The sequence below is a fragment of the Sebastes fasciatus genome, chromosome 11 (assembly GCF_043250625.1).
Source record: "Sebastes fasciatus isolate fSebFas1 chromosome 11, fSebFas1.pri, whole genome shotgun sequence".
NCBI classification, from domain to species: Eukaryota; Metazoa; Chordata; class Actinopteri; order Perciformes; family Sebastidae; genus Sebastes; species Sebastes fasciatus.
In genome coordinates this window covers 11,130,527-11,148,018 of record NC_133805.1, presented here as the reverse complement: position 1 = coordinate 11,148,018, position 17,492 = coordinate 11,130,527, and the positions used below count along the sequence as shown (strand labels likewise).

The 17,492-nt window shown below is 45.6% G+C and overlaps 1 protein-coding gene across 1 annotated transcript in view; it reads left to right on the top strand.

The window, feature by feature from the left end:
* Positions 1-17,492, top strand: part of LOC141776778 (uncharacterized) — a 23,339-nt gene extending 5,847 nt beyond the window's left edge. The window contains exons 2-5 of the mRNA XM_074650575.1: positions 10,452-10,664; positions 12,667-12,981; positions 13,089-13,255; positions 15,243-17,492. Of these exons, the coding sequence (XP_074506676.1) occupies positions 10,452-10,664; positions 12,667-12,981; positions 13,089-13,255; positions 15,243-15,287 (740 nt within the window). The 3' untranslated portion in view covers positions 15,288-17,492. The remainder of the gene's footprint in view (positions 1-10,451; positions 10,665-12,666; positions 12,982-13,088; positions 13,256-15,242) is intronic.

Genomic DNA, 17,492 nt, shown 5'->3' with positions numbered 1-17,492 from the left:
TCTTACAGATGTTGATGAGTTAACATCATGTAGTACTTCCAGGTGAGTCTGATTGCACTGCTGACATTTGGCTTTGAGGTAGCACTGGGCTGCTTGGTGATCCCTTCCACATCTCCAACACCGTTTACCGGATTTGATCCAGGCTATCTTCTGTTCCTTTGTGAGCTTCTTGACTTCTGAGCACTGGTTGAAGTAATGCTGGATGTTGTCACAGAAGGGGCAATACTTCTTGGGCTTCTCTGGTTTGTTAACCTGAGACCGTACTTGTGTAGGAGGCTCTGATTCCTTTTTAGGGGGTTCATATCCAAGCAGGACGGTCGTGGAGCGTGCTGCTGGCTTATGCTTAGCCATAACACCTCTCTGATGGTCTGGTCGTCCCTGTTGTGGTGGCCGTGATTGTTGGTTCTGTACGTCATCATCTTGAATACGGACTTCGTACTCTAGCCACTCAGCAAAGTCCAGCAAAGTTGGGATGGGTGTGCGAAGGGGATTGATGTAGCGCTTGAATTGTGCTCTCAGGTCATGTGGCAGCTTTGACAGCAAACGTGCGATGTGCGACCCGCACTCCAATTCTGATTTCCCTTCTTTTCCCAGCTGGTCAAGCATTCCAACTAGGGCCCTCACTTTCAGTGCAAACAGGCGAAATCCTCTGCTGTCACCGCTTTTGACTGCAGGCTCATCTAGGACCTCAGTGATGCGCTGCAGAGCCAATTTGTGAGGCTGGCCATACAGCTCTATCAGAGAGGCCATAGTCTTACTGTAGGGTTCCCTGCTGTTACTGTAGGAGTCGGCGATCAGAAGGGCGTCTTCCAGCTTAAGATGGTCGACTAGGATCTGGAATTTGAAGCGTTCCGTAGCGTCGTCAGGCAGAATATTGTCAAGTGCTATCTTCAAGCGGGCGAACTGACGAGGATCATCATCAGTGAAGTATGGAATGTGAGGCATTGGTCCACGATACGTTTTCTCCTGACGAGGTGGAGATTGTGGCTGATTGTAGCTTCTCCATTCCCTTGAATCAGCAGGTGGCAAGTAAGGAGAGTCACCTGACAGATAATGAGAGCGAGCAGGTGGTCCGCGAGGAAGAGTGTATTGTTCTGCATATTCTGGTGTGGGTTCTCTGAGTGAGTGTGACCCTGCGGCGTAGTCCGGCTTAATAGTCATATTCCGGAGATGATCGTTCAGCTCAGTAACAAACTGAGGTCGAGGATGCAGTTGAGGGTGCATCCTCAGGAGTGATTCCTGAGCTGTTTCGCTGACTGGGGGTAGGTATGACGCTGGCGGTGGTGGCGGAGGGAATGACTCCACAACTTGATGTACATACAGTGGCGGAGGTGACTCAGGCCACGGCAGATCTCGCAGGTCATCCTCTGGTTGGTTGAAAGGCTGTCTAGTAGGCTGCAGCGGGGTAGATGCATAGCCTGGAGCAGGGGTCTGTGTGACAGAGATGCCGATGTCCTCGAACTTGGGGAGATGCCTTTGACTGGGAACCTCATAGAATGAAGTGGGAGGTTGAGGGGGAGCTAATGGTCGCGGCGTGAGAACGCTGAGGAGGGATTGCATCTCTCGCCTGAGCTGGTTGTTGTCCTCCCTCATTTCTCTCAGTTCTGACAAGACCACTTCTGGAACGAGGTTCTGGGGAGTCCGTCCATCAGAAGTGACTTTAGTTGCATCGTGGTATCTGCTATCTCCCTCGGCGGAGTGGTCATAGAGTGTGTGTGACTGAGGTAATCGTCGTTTTGGAAGACTCACCAGGAAGTCGTCGAGATATCGTGGTGGACGAACATCACGGCGAGGACGAGCGTTACCATCGGGGAATGCCATAATGCTGTGGAAACTGTAAATCCGGCTCGAAGGACCATGTAAAATAGGCGTTGGTGTAATGGATACCAAACTTGTGACCTTAGTGATGCTGAGTGAATGAACCCTTAGATGATGGTTCTATGAATGTCATTTACAATCTCCACAGGTTGTCCGGTAAGAACATGAATATGATGACGATGTATCAATTAGTCCAGGTCACACACACTCTCTTTGAGATACCACTCATTTATTGATTGAAGATGGTTTTTTAAATCCTTTGGTGAATAGTGTGGATAGTGAGGATAGTGAGGATAGTGGTTACTAAATACAGAAAATAAAATAGAAAACATGAGCAGGTATTAGTAACATGAAGTAATAATAAACAAACAGTATTGTATGAAATACAATGCAAGCTAAACAGTTTAAAACAGGAATAAAAGGAAGAGAACGCAGCCTTCTGAACTTTAAGGGAGCGTCAACAAATAGCAGAATCAGGCTCTCAGGCAGTACAATGAGCAGAGTGCACACAGAGGGTGATATGAGTAATTGTGCGACGGTCCCTTAATGACGGCCGCATATGCCCGTTCACTGCGCTGTTCTAACTTAAATGATGTTGACACAGAAACACACAACTTATCATTCAAACTCTTATAGACAAACGAGTATGAGTATTATAACATGATACAGGTGACTTTAGAATTATTATAACGATGCAGTTACTAAACAATAGACAACTATAACAAATACTCACTTTCTCATGGACGCACAGGAAAGACCATATCAATAATAAATAGAAAAGAGTCCAGAAAGGTGCAACACTGATACTGAGCTGAGTTGGAGGACAAAATGAGGCTTGCGATCTGCGCAGAAGGTGATTGGAATAACAGCACTCTCTGATCATGTGAAGACCATGCGCCAAGCCACAGACTATTGGTCCGTGCATGTGATCAATGCATGGGCTGGTGAGGGGATGCTTTTGGTTAAACTGCTGCACCTTCTGAACAGCCGCCCCCAACTTTGTGGAGCAAAGTTGAATCAGTTGAAGGTCAGCCAGGAATGTCTTTTGGGAGTGCTGGGAGTCTGATCAGTCGAGCAACAGGTCGTGTGTATGTCTTGTCTTTGACTTGGATCTGGGCAGTCCGCACCCTGCCATCAGCACCAGGAAGGACTGCTGTAACCTTTCCGACTGGCCATAGTGCACGCGGAAGCTGCTGGTCAATGACAAGGGCGATTGTACCGACAGTTAGATCATCCTTTTCTTGTTGCCATTTGGAGCGAGTCTGGAGAGATGGCAGATAGTTCCGGATGAAGTGGATCCAGAATTGATCGATCAGGGCTTGACACTGCCTCCATCTACGACGGCTGAGGAGCTCTGTGTCTGGGTAAACGACCTGTGGTGTTGATGGATCAGGCCGCCCCATCAGCAGCATATTAGGAGTGATTGGATCTGGGTCTGCGACATCTGATGAGGTGTAGCCAAGGGGCTTGGAGTTGACAATACCCTCGACTTCGATGAGAATTGTTCTCAAGACCTCCTCCGTGACCGTCTGAGATCCCAGGGTGGTGTGTAGAGCGGATTTAATGGAGCGGATCTCACGCTCCCAGGAACCACCAAAATGTGGTGCATACGGGGGGTTGAACTGGAAGTGAATCTGCTGACTGGCGAGTTGTGACTGTAGAGATGGGGTAAGTGATTCGAAAGCTTCTTTGAGTTCAGAGCTACCGCCTTTGAAGTTCGTGCCTTGGTCAGATAGCAGCTCGAAGGGTTTTCCTCGTCTGGCAATGAAGCGACGGAGTGCCATCAGAAAGGAGTCCGTATCCATACTGACTAGCAGATCAATGTGCACGGCATGGGTTGTTAGGCACTTGAATACTATGCCCCATCGTTTCTCTGTGCGCCGTCCAATCTTGATGAGGTAAGGTCCAAAACAGTCCATGCCCGTTGAATAGAATGCTGGGCAGTGGAGCCGTAAGCTGGAGGGTGGAATGTCGGCCATTTTGGGGATGACTGGCTTACTGCGCCATTTCCGGCATTCAGGACAGTTGTACTGGTGTTTGCGGACTGCCTCTCTCCCACGAAGGATCCAGAATCGTCTGCGTAGCTCAGTAAAGACTCTCTCAGATCCTGGGTGGGCAAGCCGGCTGTCAAAGTCCTGGATGGTGAGTTTGGTGATGTGATGATGAGGGTCCAGTACAACTGGATGCAGAGTATCTTGGCAGAGGTTATCACATCTACGGAGCCGCCCCCCCACGCGGATCAACAGGGTTTCTTGATCATATTCAGGATCCAAGGTGAGTAGTCTGCTGCTTGATGGTACTGATTTCTGGGATGACAGGAGGGTGAATTCTTCTGGAAAAGAGTCTCTCTGTACCTGTCTGAAGAGGGCCAGTTCAGCTTTCTTGTAGTCATCGGCCGTTGGGTCTGAGGCCGTGGCCGCCCCATGACATGCTTGGACCGAAGCTTCAAGCAATTCACTGAAGCTGTTGAAGGTACTGGCGTCCACCGCACATGGGTCAGGCGTCACAGAGAGATGGCCACAGAAGTTGGCTTTACGCAGTTCAACTGGATCATCAGGTGAGGAGATGTCTGGAGATGCAGGCCAGGATGATTCATTTTCCCACAAGAATGGAGGTCCGTGGCTCCAGCGGTTGTGGCCAAGGAGCTGCGACAGAGTCAGACCTCGGGTTATGTCATCAGCGGGATTGTCTCTTGTGTTAACATACTGCCAGGGACTACCCTCCGTCAGCTCCTGGATGTCCGCAACTCTGGTGCCAACAAATACCTTATAGCGGCAAGATTGTGATTGCAGCCAATTTAGGACTGTGGTAGAGTCAGTCCAATAGATGATGCTGGAGATGTTCAGGGTAAGCTCCTTTTGCAGGACAGTAGCAAGCTGGGCACCAATGTGTGCAGCGCAGAGTTCCAGCCTTGGGATGGATTGCTGACGGACTGGGGCAACTCGGGATCTTGCTGCTAGGAATGCCACTTGGATTTCACCTGTATGGTCCACTGTCCGAAGGTAGGCTACGGCCCCGTATGCTTTCTCCGATGCATCTGAAAAGATGTGTATGCTTTGGGTGCAGGCGGAGAAGTCTGTCTCTGGATGAGTGTAACATCTGGGAAGAGAGATGGTAGGGAGCTGATGAAGTTCACTCTCCCAGGCATGCCACAGCTGGAGTAGGTCATCCGGCAGCTGTGGGTCATCCCAATCTCTTCTCTTACTCCAGAGACGCTGCACCAGCATTTTAGCTCGGGTGGTGTAGGGAATGAGCAGGCCAAGGGGGTCGTACTGTCTGGCTAGGACCCGATAGATGCTGCGCATAGTCGGTTCAGGGTGCTCAGTGTGGCGAAGCTGGTAGGTGATGGTGTCTGATGTACAGTGCCACAGCAGCCCCAGAGTCCGCTCTGGTGGATCAGTCCCATCTGTTGATAGCCAGAGTTCACTACTCTCCGATAGTGATCCTGGCGGCATGTGACTGACGATGTCTGGAGCATTGGTAGCCCACTGGCGTAGTTCGAACCCACCTGAGAGTAGGAGCTGCTGTAGCTTGTTGACAAGTTGCTTGGCTTCTGGTACTGAGGGGAAGCTCTGAAGGAGGTTGTCAACGTAGAAGCAGTGCTCCATTGAGTGGCGGATATCTTCACCTGGGCTACTGTGATCCAGGACATGTCTCTGGAGAGCAAAGGTGGCACAACACGGACTGCACGTTGTTCCAAATGGCAGCACCTGCCATTCATAGATGTCGGGTGATGTGCTTGAATCCATGTCTCTCCAGAGGAATCGGAGGAAGGGTTTGTCCTCAGGCAAGAGGTGGACCTGGTGAAACATCCCCTTTATATCGCTGCTCACTGCGATGGGATACTCCCTGAAGCGGAGCAGCACGCCGAGTAGAGTGGATCCCAATGTGGGTCCTGGAAGGAGGTGTTCATTGAGGCTGGCACCGTGACGTGTGAATGAACAATTAAACACAATGCGATCTTTACCATTATGTTGGACCATAAGGTGAGGTAGGTACCAGGAGTTGGTGCTGGCTTGTGTTTCAGCAGGAGTGAGTTTTCTGACGTAGCCCGCATCCAACAGCTTCTTAATCTCACGGTTGTAGATATCTGCTCTAGCAGGGTCCTTAGACAGGCGTTTTTCAGTCCCACGTAGGTGACCCAGCACTGACTCTTTTGGCGAATGAAGAGGAGGGACGTCTTCCTTCCATAGTAGGGGGGTAGCATACCTTTCAACGCCATCCACTTCCACTCTGATGGTCTTCTCTTCTAGCATCCTGACCGCTGCCGTGTCTTGTTTTGACCGTGTGATGAGCTTCTCATTCCGGTAAGGTAGAACATCCATCTGCCAGAGTTTAGTCACATGACCGAGAAGTTCGGCAGATGGACTCTGGGTGTTGGTGAGCAGGCACTGAGGAGTGGAGGACTGGTGCAGAAGGACTTTGGCAGGGCCTTGAAGTGTCCAACCAAGTCGTGTCTTGAGTGCTGCTGGTCCACCTGGAGGCCCTAAGTGCACGGGCTCGACTGGAATGACGAGATGAGGATAGTCTGAACCAATGAGCAGCAGCGGTTGTGCCTGACTGAATGAGTGGAGAGGCAGGCCTCTGAGGTGACGGTAAGTCTTCTGCAGGGCATCGATGGGATGAGAATGCTTGGAGAGACCGAGTTCTGTTGCAGTGAATGCTCTGTGGACACGGAACCGTTTCTGGGGGTTAACGGCGGAGGACACAGAGAAGGAGACTGACTTTCCTGACACAGTCCTGATGTCTTGACGGATGGTTCTGAGTGCCAGGTCCTCACGCTGTCCCTGAAGTCCCAGCTCTTGGGCAGCACTGTGGAGCAGGATTGTGCGCTCAGACCCGTCGTCAAGGATGGCATATGTTTCGATCCTCCTTTTGCCATTGTAGAGGAACACCTTAACCATCTTCAGAAGCACGCAGCTACTTCGCCAAGCGGGATCTAGGTAGTACGTCACTGGCTGAATCGTTTCTGGGGCTGGCATCTCTGGTCTTACAGATGTTGATGAGTTAACATCATGTAGTACTTCCAGGTGAGTCTGATTGCACTGCTGACATTTGGCTTTGAGGTAGCACTGGGCTGCTTGGTGATCCCTTCCACATCTCCAACACCGTTTACCGGATTTGATCCAGGCTATCTTCTGTTCCTTTGTGAGCTTCTTGACTTCTGAGCACTGGTTGAAGTAATGCTGGATGTTGTCACAGAAGGGGCAATACTTCTTGGGCTTCTCTGGTTTGTTAACCTGAGACCGTACTTGTGTAGGAGGCTCTGATTCCTTTTTAGGGGGTTCATATCCAAGCAGGACGGTCGTGGAGCGTGCTGCTGGCTTATGCTTAGCCATAACACCTCTCTGATGGTCTGGTCGTCCCTGTTGTGGTGGCCGTGATTGTTGGTTCTGTACGTCATCATCTTGAATACGGACTTCGTACTCTAGCCACTCAGCAAAGTCCAGCAAAGTTGGGATGGGTGTGCGAAGGGGATTGATGTAGCGCTTGAATTGTGCTCTCAGGTCATGTGGCAGCTTTGACAGCAAACGTGCGATGTGCGACCCGCACTCCAATTCTGATTTCCCTTCTTTTCCCAGCTGGTCAAGCATTCCAACTAGGGCCCTCACCTTCAGTGCAAACAGGCGAAATCCTCTGCTGTCACCGCTTTTGACTGCAGGCTCATCTAGGACCTCAGTGATGCGCTGCAGAGCCAATTTGTGAGGCTGGCCATACAGCTCTATCAGAGAGGCCATAGTCTTACTGTAGGGTTCCCTGCTGTTACTGTAGGAGTCGGCGATCAGAAGGGCGTCTTCCAGCTTAAGATGGTCGACTAGGATCTGGAATTTGAAGCGTTCCGTAGCGTCGTCAGGCAGAATATTGTCAAGTGCTATCTTCAAGCGGGCGAACTGACGAGGATCATCATCAGTGAAGTATGGAATGTGAGGCATTGGTCCACGATACGTTTTCTCCTGACGAGGTGGAGATTGTGGCTGATTGTAGCTTCTCCATTCCCTTGAATCAGCAGGTGGCAAGTAAGGAGAGTCACCTGACAGATAATGAGAGCGAGCAGGTGGTCCGCGAGGAAGAGTGTATTGTTCTGCATATTCTGGTGTGGGTTCTCTGAGTGAGTGTGACCCTGCGGCGTAGTCCGGCTTAATAGTCATATTCCGGAGATGATCGTTCAGCTCAGTAACAAACTGAGGTCGAGGATGCAGTTGAGGGTGCATCCTCAGGAGTGATTCCTGAGCTGTTTCGCTGACTGGGGGTAGGTATGACGCTGGCGGTGGTGGCGGAGGGAATGACTCCACAACTTGATGTACATACAGTGGCGGAGGTGACTCAGGCCACGGCAGATCTCGCAGGTCATCCTCTGGTTGGTTGAAAGGCTGTCTAGTAGGCTGCAGCGGGGTAGATGCATAGCCTGGAGCAGGGGTCTGTGTGACAGAGATGCCGATGTCCTCGAACTTGGGGAGATGCCTTTGACTGGGAACCTCATAGAATGAAGTGGGAGGTTGAGGGGGAGCTAATGGTCGCGGCGTGAGAACGCTGAGGAGGGATTGCATCTCTCGCCTGAGCTGGTTGTTGTCCTCCCTCATTTCTCTCAGTTCTGACAAGACCACTTCTGGAACGAGGTTCTGGGGAGTCCGTCCATCAGAAGTGACTTTAGTTGCATCGTGGTATCTGCTATCTCCCTCGGCGGAGTGGTCATAGAGTGTGTGTGACTGAGGTAATCGTCGTTTTGGAAGACTCACCAGGAAGTCGTCGAGATATCGTGGTGGACGAACATCACGGCGAGGACGAGCGTTACCATCGGGGAATGCCATAATGCTGTGGAAACTGTAAATCCGGCTCGAAGGACCATGTAAAATAGGCGTTGGTGTAATGGATACCAAACTTGTGACCTTAGTGATGCTGAGTGAATGAACCCTTAGATGATGGTTCTATGAATGTCATTTACAATCTCCACAGGTTGTCCGGTAAGAACATGAATATGATGACGATGTATCAATTAGTCCAGGTCACACACACTCTCTTTGAGATACCACTCATTTATTGATTGAAGATGGTTTTTTAAATCCTTTGGTGAATAGTGTGGATAGTGAGGATAGTGAGGATAGTGGTTACTAAATACAGAAAATAAAATAGAAAACATGAGCAGGTATTAGTAACATGAAGTAATAATAAACAAACAGTATTGTATGAAATACAATGCAAGCTAAACAGTTTAAAACAGGAATAAAAGGAAGAGAACGCAGCCTTCTGAACTTTAAGGGAGCGTCAACAAATAGCAGAATCAGGCTCTCAGGCAGTACAATGAGCAGAGTGCACACAGAGGGTGATATGAGTAATTGTGCGACGGTCCCTTAATGACGGCCGCATATGCCCGTTCACTGCGCTGTTCTAACTTAAATGATGTTGACACAGAAACACACAACTTATCATTCAAACTCTTATAGACAAACGAGTATGAGTATTATAACATGATACAGGTGACTTTAGAATTATTATAACGATGCAGTTACTAAACAATAGACAACTATAACAAATACTCACTTTCTCATGGACGCACAGGAAAGAACATATCAATAATAAATAGAAAAGAGTCCAGAAAGGTGCAACACTGATACTGAGCTGAGTTGGAGGACAAAATGAGGCTTGCGATCTGCGCAGAAGGTGATTGGAATAACAGCACTCTCTGATCATGTGAAGACCATGCGCCAAGCCACAGACTATTGGTCCGTGCATGTGATCAATGCATGGGCTGGTGAGGGGATGCTTTTGGTTAAACTGCTGCACCTTCTGAACAGGAAGACGTGTACACAATATGCTTGGCGTTCAAGTGGTTAAGTCGTGAGAACACTACTGCTAAGCAACGGCAATATTAACGTTAGCAAGCTAACAAGTGGGTAACATTATGCAGGAAATGCATAATGACAAGAAAAAGACAAAGGCCGTTGGGAATCTCAACATTTTCCTCAGACATTATAAAATTACGAAGAAAAACAATATACGACTAAAATTACAATATATTCACTTATTATGTACCGAGAAATTAACTTCCAAGGCCTCCGCCATTTCTGACAATGTCAACAAACCCGTCACAACTCGTGAACTTTCCAATTACGAGGTCGTGAACAACACAAGAGGGGGGCGTTCATATGGACTCTTCTTGTGAACACGGTAAACACGACCCCATTTGAGGGCACCATATTTCCAGTTGTAGTGTATGTGAATGACCTGTCAGCTGACATGAAGTAAACATGGACCCAAGCTGTTGCTTAGCAACACAATTCCGTTGAAATGTGCTAAAACGGAGCGTTTCAGATAAAGGACCCCACTCCCTTTATCTAGATATGAAGGGCTCATTCTAAGCTAACAAATACACAACAATTCTTAGTTTCAGGTGATTATACACTAATGTAAACATACTGTAGTTATGAATATTATATTCTGTTAATAGATCCCCCAAAGAACTACACACTGTTCCTTTAAAGTCTTATAATAATATAATATATAACATATAACAAGACATTTAAATATTTCACTTTATGCTCTGGGAGGATTTTTTATTATATTTTATAGACAAATCAATTTATAGATGAATACATTTCCATCCCTTTTAGTATGATTTCTCTTTTATTTCATAGGTCAGAGCAGTGCTTTGCCCCTGACTGCCCTGCCGAGTCATGCTGGAAGCTCAGCATCTCCTGACCTGACAGACCCTGAGGTCTCACAGCGGACTCACAGCGGGGAGGAAATCTCACCTGAAACCACAACCGTTACCAAGACCGAAGGGACAGTCCATACAGAGACTGTGACACACTTGTTGACCACAAGCTCTGCAGTGGCCAAACCTTCAGGTATTCAAGACAAACCTGCACGCACTGTTTAAATGCCTAATCTTATGACATAGAAATTACGGTCATCTTCTTTAATTATACATCTATAATTTTCCAGTCTAGTCTGTTTACTTGGTCCAGATTCTTAAAATGAATCACCCCACACATGCTCTCCTCAGACACAACTGCACTGCCAGCAGCGTTCCAGGAACATCTTCCTCCCCTGAACCCGCACATGACTGCACTGAGATTGAGAATGTGTGTCGCAACCTCATCTAAGAGATTCCCTTTTATAGATCAGATAAATATAACCCGCTCCGCTGATGCCTGTTTTAGCAGCCCAGAAATAACAAACAAGATGACATAACGTCACCCGGATCACACCCTTTCCCCTTTTTTTAGCTGCTGCCATCACTTCTCTGTCTGTCCCCGTAGATAGTAACGTGTTGGTTGTCACTTGGCAAAAGCTAAACATTACATCACTAATTACTTTTAATGCTTCGTGACTTTATGCAGAATATACACAGCTTATAAATGATTCTTTATCATTGTCTTTTGCCACACAGGAGCCCCCATGTCATTTCAATCTATCCCACATGTAAACAGTAGAAAAGAAGTCTCTCTTGTCACACACATAGTATACAAACTTCCTTGAACACACCCTTTCCCCAGCCCCCTCTCCAGCTGTCAGCGTGAGCTGTCAAACGTGATGTAAACAGCCACATGTGCTTAAAGTGGAGTAAGAATATACTCACGACTGCAGCTAACAATTCTTTTCATTATCTATTTATCTACTGATTATTTTCTCGGTTATGTGATTAATCAATTGGTCTGTAAAATGCAAAGTTCCCCGAACCCATAGTTACATATTCAAATTAAATTTAATTATATAAGGTCAAATCATAACAAGTTATCTCGAGACACTTTTTATATAGATCAGGTCTAGACCGTACTCTGTAATTTAAGATCCCCCATGAACGAGCACTGGGGCGACAGTGGCTAGAAATAACTTCCTTTTAACAGGTAGAAGCCTCGAACAGAACCAGGCTCTGGGTGGGCGGCCGTCTGCCTCGACTGGTTGGGTTGAGAGAGAGAGAGAGTTGCACAGCAACAACAATAATAGCGCAACACCTATAAGAATAATAGAAATAGGACTAATAGCAATAATAATAGCAGCAGTGGATATAATAGAATGATAACGATAATAGCACTAATAGTAGCAGTAATAATAATGGAAATAAGGCTGATGATAATGAGAGTAGCAGTTGGTGTCAAGCAGGGCCAAGGCAGCAGACGCAACTATAATCCAGGTGTAACCCCGATACATGGATACCTACGAGACGAGAAAGCCCAAAGACTCAAGATCAAAGTTATTAACATGCATGAATGGGACATGAATGCATACAGATGGAGAGGAAGAGGAGGAGCTCAGTGTATCATAGGAAGTGCCCCGGCAGTCTAGGCCTATAGCAGCATAACTAGGGGCTAGTCCAAGGCAGCCTGAGCCAGCCCTAACTATAAGCGTTATCAAAGAGGAAAGTCTTAGGCGTACTCTTAAATGTGGAGAGGGTGTCGTCTGTCGCCCGAACTGAAACTGGGAGCTGCTTCCACAGGAAAAGAGCTTGATCAACTAGATCTAGTTTTAGATTTTCTAATGTTAAATCAATAAATACAGTATGTATATCTGTGACTTAAAGCTGACAGTTTGACACATTTATGTGTTGTTTATCTGAATCAGACGCTGCAAAACTGGAAAGATGCAGCAGTGAGCAAAGTGTGACATCCACCACCACCACCACCATTATTATGCTGCTATTTGATGCATGAAAATACAAACAGTGTTTCTTGGCGTGCAAGATGGGTGTGACCTGACAACAAAAGCAAAACAGCTTTGTGGGAGTTTTCATGAGCAGGGCGGTGTGGAGTTACCTCGGGCTGCTATGTGTATGGTTTGTCTCCTTTTGAAGAATTCTCTGTACTGTTTTGAATTGACACAGCGCTGCCCTCACATCCCCACTTTCAGCTACCGCAGACAACCTTTCATCCGCGCCGACTGTGCAGAGCGCCGTCCCTCCGCAGCACATCTCAACCCCTGATGGCAGAGTCATCCTGACCACAGATCCCTTCACCACCTTTTCATCTCAGCCAGCCCCCACAGTGCAGCAGGACACAAGCTCCACAGCCCACGCATCCACCATCCAGCCACGGTCTGAATCATTAACCACAGCCGCCACACAGCCGCCAACCACGGGACACCCTCTTACCTCAGCTCCGGGCCAGGGTCCAGCTGGGCATGCACACCGGGAGGGCCCCTCTGAGCTTAATGTTGGAGATGAAGGTGCAGTTATGAGAGTATCATTTTAGGCCTCTTAGGTTGGCTTTATTTTCTCATTCTATCTTACAAATGTGTTTTTATTATGTTTGTCCATTTTTTGTGTTATTTAGAGCTCAATGGGCGCCGACACCGCTCCAGCTCCCCTCTAGACCCCCTGCTGGCTGGCCTGCTGTCAGTGTTCATCGTCACCACTGCTGTCGTCTTCGTCATCCTCTTCCTCAAGTTCCGCCAGCGGACAAACCACCCAGAGTTCCATCGGCTGCAGGATCTGCCCATGGTAAGATACTTACATGTATTACAATGCAGGAAGGATGGGATTAAAGGGGCACTTTTTAAACATGAAGGTCAGTTTACTTGTCTTGAGGAACACTACTCAGCCATATGAAAACAGTTGTATAATGTCTGCTGCGGCTCTAAAGGGTCTTAAGTCTGAGAAAATAACTCCTGATGATGTCATCAGGGTTATCTCAGCTTGGGCTTTTTTACAGAAAGCCTGTGTTACGAACTGGGGGTCTATGAGGGTCTAAAGAAAGACACTATCAAGTTGCATTGTGTGAAATGTGGGATCCAGTGGTTTTGGCGCTTGTTTTGGACCCATACTATAAATTAAAAGTCAGGATATCTCGGCCTCTGCTTCATAGTCCAACAACTTTATGGAAGTGCAATACTAAATTGCTGTGCCGTTAATTGCAGCCCCACATCTTCAAATTTTCTTCCCAGCTCACTGTCGATGGTTTGAAAATTAACTTTTAAAAAAATCAACCGTGAACAATGGAGGACATTTTGGGGCGCAACTTTACCACTCTTCTATCCTTCAGTCTTCAAATTAAAAAATAAATTAATAAATAAATGGCCCAATAAATATGCCATTAAATGTACCAAAAATAATATTAAAAATAAACCTAGTCATTAATGAATTGATAAAATATGACATAAATTGACATTTCTGCTTTAATTTGCTACTTTATTTATTTACCTTTGTATTAACTCCCTTATTTATTTACTCCTTTTCCCCTTTTATTTATCAATAAATACAAACATTTAAAATAAATATGAAATAAATAAAAGATAAATGCAAAAATAAATAAATAAAATCAAACAGAAGAGTAAATAAATAAGGGAATTAATACAAAGATAGATTAATAAAGAAGCAAATTAAAACAGAAATATCAATTTATGTTGCATTTTATCAATTAATTAATGACTACATTTATTTTTAATATTATTTTTGGTGCATTTAATGGCATAGTTATATATTTATTGAGTCATTTATTTATTTTTAATTTGGGAGGTTCTGTTCTCCATAAGTCTTGTCATTGTTCTGTTGGATTCTTCTTGTTGGACTCCTTGGTGTTTTCAGTTTGTTTTTGTTTTTATGGCTTCTTAGATTTTGTCCCCCCTAAAACATTTGCACTGTTTGTATTCTGAGGCTTCTGTTGGTTTCTGGTGGCATTTTGTTTGTTTTAGGGTGCAGTTCTTTTACGATACACTGTTTTCTGTGAGGAGTGTCAGGTTTTGTCCGTCTGTTTTTATACTTGTTTTTTTATATTTTGAGTCTGCTGTGTTTGCTCTGTGTGTTCCTCATGCGTTCCTGTAGCTCTTCCCAGCATGTCTTCCCTTGCACACCTGTTCAGTGTCTGGGCCTCGTCAGCCCTGCCTCTGCATTGCCAGTCCTCGCTGTCACAGTGTTTCCTCTGTATTCCAGTTCCCTGCCCACTCCAGCTGGGACTTGTCTTGTGATTAGCTCCATGTATATTTATACCTGTCTGTTCTTTGTAAGTTCATTTGTCATCATGCCCAGTGTTGAAGCCGAATCGTTAGCCGCGTTTTCTGCTCGTCTTAGTTTCCCAGTGTTTCTGCTTGGAATTCCTAGTAGGAAAAGAAATAGATTACTCCTTAGTTCCCTTCTCCTGCCTGTTGCTGTTTCTGCATTACGGTCCACCTGCCTGCTTCAAACGTGACAAGTCTTAAATCACAGTGCTTAAATCACTCTCACGAAGGTCAGTGGTCCAGATAATTAGACATGCATATAATCTAATTGAACCGAATCCTACATGTTAGTATGGCCACAGGGCTTTTGAAATGTATGAATGCAAGGAGAGATTTTCAGAGGAGAAACAGACACAAATATGCCAAAAAAGTCTGTTCTTTCTTTCATTTGTACAGAGCCCATTAAACACTGTTTAAAAAGTATAAAGCTGAGCGTAAAAACTCATTCTGTATAACTGTACTAGTCTAAATCTTGTTTCAATCATCATCTCCAGGATGATCTGATGGAGGACACGCCTCTCTCCAGATACACCTACTGATGGACGCATCCTGTCAGTCACTTCCACCGCTCAGAGAACAGAAGCAAAGCAGAGGCCAAAGAAAGACCAGCGTGGATCTGAGAAAAGCCTTTGACTGGATGCAGCTGCATCTCTGCAGATGAGTTCAGTGATATAAAATATGTATTTGTGGTTCCACGAGAAGGATCCATAAAGACTTTTAAACGGGAGGTTTCAGAAGCACTTTGTTCCACATTCCCTTTAAATTTCCGGAGATCTTCAGTCCAGTGGAAACTTATTTGTTTGTGCCTCTTCTGCACCCCTGGCTGATTCCCCATGTATGCACAGCACTTTAATGTGGAGTGAATGGTCGCAGTGCCCCCTAGGGGACATCTGAGGTAATGTGGATCAAGGTTGCATGGATTCCTCCCATGTAATTAATAAGACAACCTCAGGTTATACCAGCGAGAAACAAGAGAGTGAGAGACACATGGGAAAGTCTCCAACATGCCTAAAATGATTAAGGAATATAAATTATGATCCCTTAGGTGACCAAATATTAGCAAAGTGCACTTCCAAACCAAATTGCCAGGTTGCACGTGTTGTCTTAAAGCTGAGGTCTTGCAGAAAATCTACACAAAAATCTGTGATTTTACGATTCAGTGTTCCTACGTAGTATGGAAATGTATGGAATTTGATTTAGTCTTTCGAGGTCTGGATAAGTATAGAAAAAACGAGAGTATGGAAAAACAATTGTGTCCAGACTATTGCCCCTATTCTGTTTTCTAAAATTTTAAATTCAGAATTTCTAAAAAATAAATGGATCATACATGCAGCAGAGTGTTTTTCATGGCGTTTGGTGCAGCCAAAATGTTTACTACTATGTGAGATCGCGCAGGCCAGAGCGAGCTTGATGTTGTCAGAAGCAAGGCAAGAAGAAGACAATGGCGTAAGACTGAACGCACGCTCCTACGCAGAGCTGCCTCTACGCCTGTACGTCACATCCAGGGCCGGCGATTCCATATAGGCGAACTAGGCATTTACCTAGAGCGTTCAATATAATATAATAACAAAAAGTTACCAAAAACTGTAGGCAGACAGCACAGAGCGGCCTCTCCTAATTTGGACTGATCCTCATTTTGGTTGAAATTTGGTTTTAGCTCATAGTGAACGTGATGAACTGTGACCAGTGTTCCAGCTCAGCTCAGCTTGTCTGGCCGATCTTGTTTTGATTCAGTGCAGTGGTGATGTACTAAACTGAGGAGGTGTCAACCACTGAGGTGTCTTGAAGGTTTTCAGCATCATCCCAGTCTGGGACGTCGTCTAACTTTCTGCGTAGGGCTGTGGACTGAAAGGCCACAATGGGGAAATGCGAGTTTTCCGAGGGCTGGCTTGACAATACCAAATACAAAGCCTGGTTGGTTAATAATTCCAAATGGGAAAAGAGAGCTGGATGCAAACTTTGTGTAAAATCGTTTCAAATCTCAACCATGGCGGAGGCCCCGAAGCACTGTAGTCTTGTCACAGCATCCTCTGAACCTCGAGTCTTAAAGTCACCAAGTCAAATATGGTCTGAAAAACCTACAGAGAAGTCTAGAAAAGTATTGAATTTTGAAATGGAAAATGTGTAAGAACCCTGGATTCAAAAGCCATATTTTTGGAAAAACAGACACAAAATGTCTTACGGTAGAATCCACTCATTATTCAATTGCTCAAATTCATTAATTAAGTTTCCTCAAATGATATGTGGAAAATAACAATCTTGCAGCCTTTAATATGTAGTTACACGTGTTACGGTGTGATGCTGGTGTATAAAACTTGAATTTGGTTATTCTGTTTTCAATGTTTAATCCACACTGAGAAGAGACTTCGCTACACTAAATAAACACTTTAATATGAGCAAATTGTAAACACATTATTATTGTTAAATGTGTTGTAAATTACATGTTTATAAAGAATGTATTTGTTTCTACACAAGGTGTTTGTTCAAATGCTTTAAGTGGAGACAATGAAAGGAGGCACATGGGAGTTTAGATTAGCCGTTACCTGTATCTGTATTAGCTGCTGAGTATCATGCAAATGTGCTGGAACTAATCTGTTGTATCACAGTTTTGACCCAAATTGTGTTCAGTTACTTTACTGTTAAGTGCCAACAGTGATGTATAATAATATGCCATTGAAATGTGGACTGTAAAAATGTATTGATATTAAGATTTCCTGTTTGATAATAAAACAGAAACTACGATA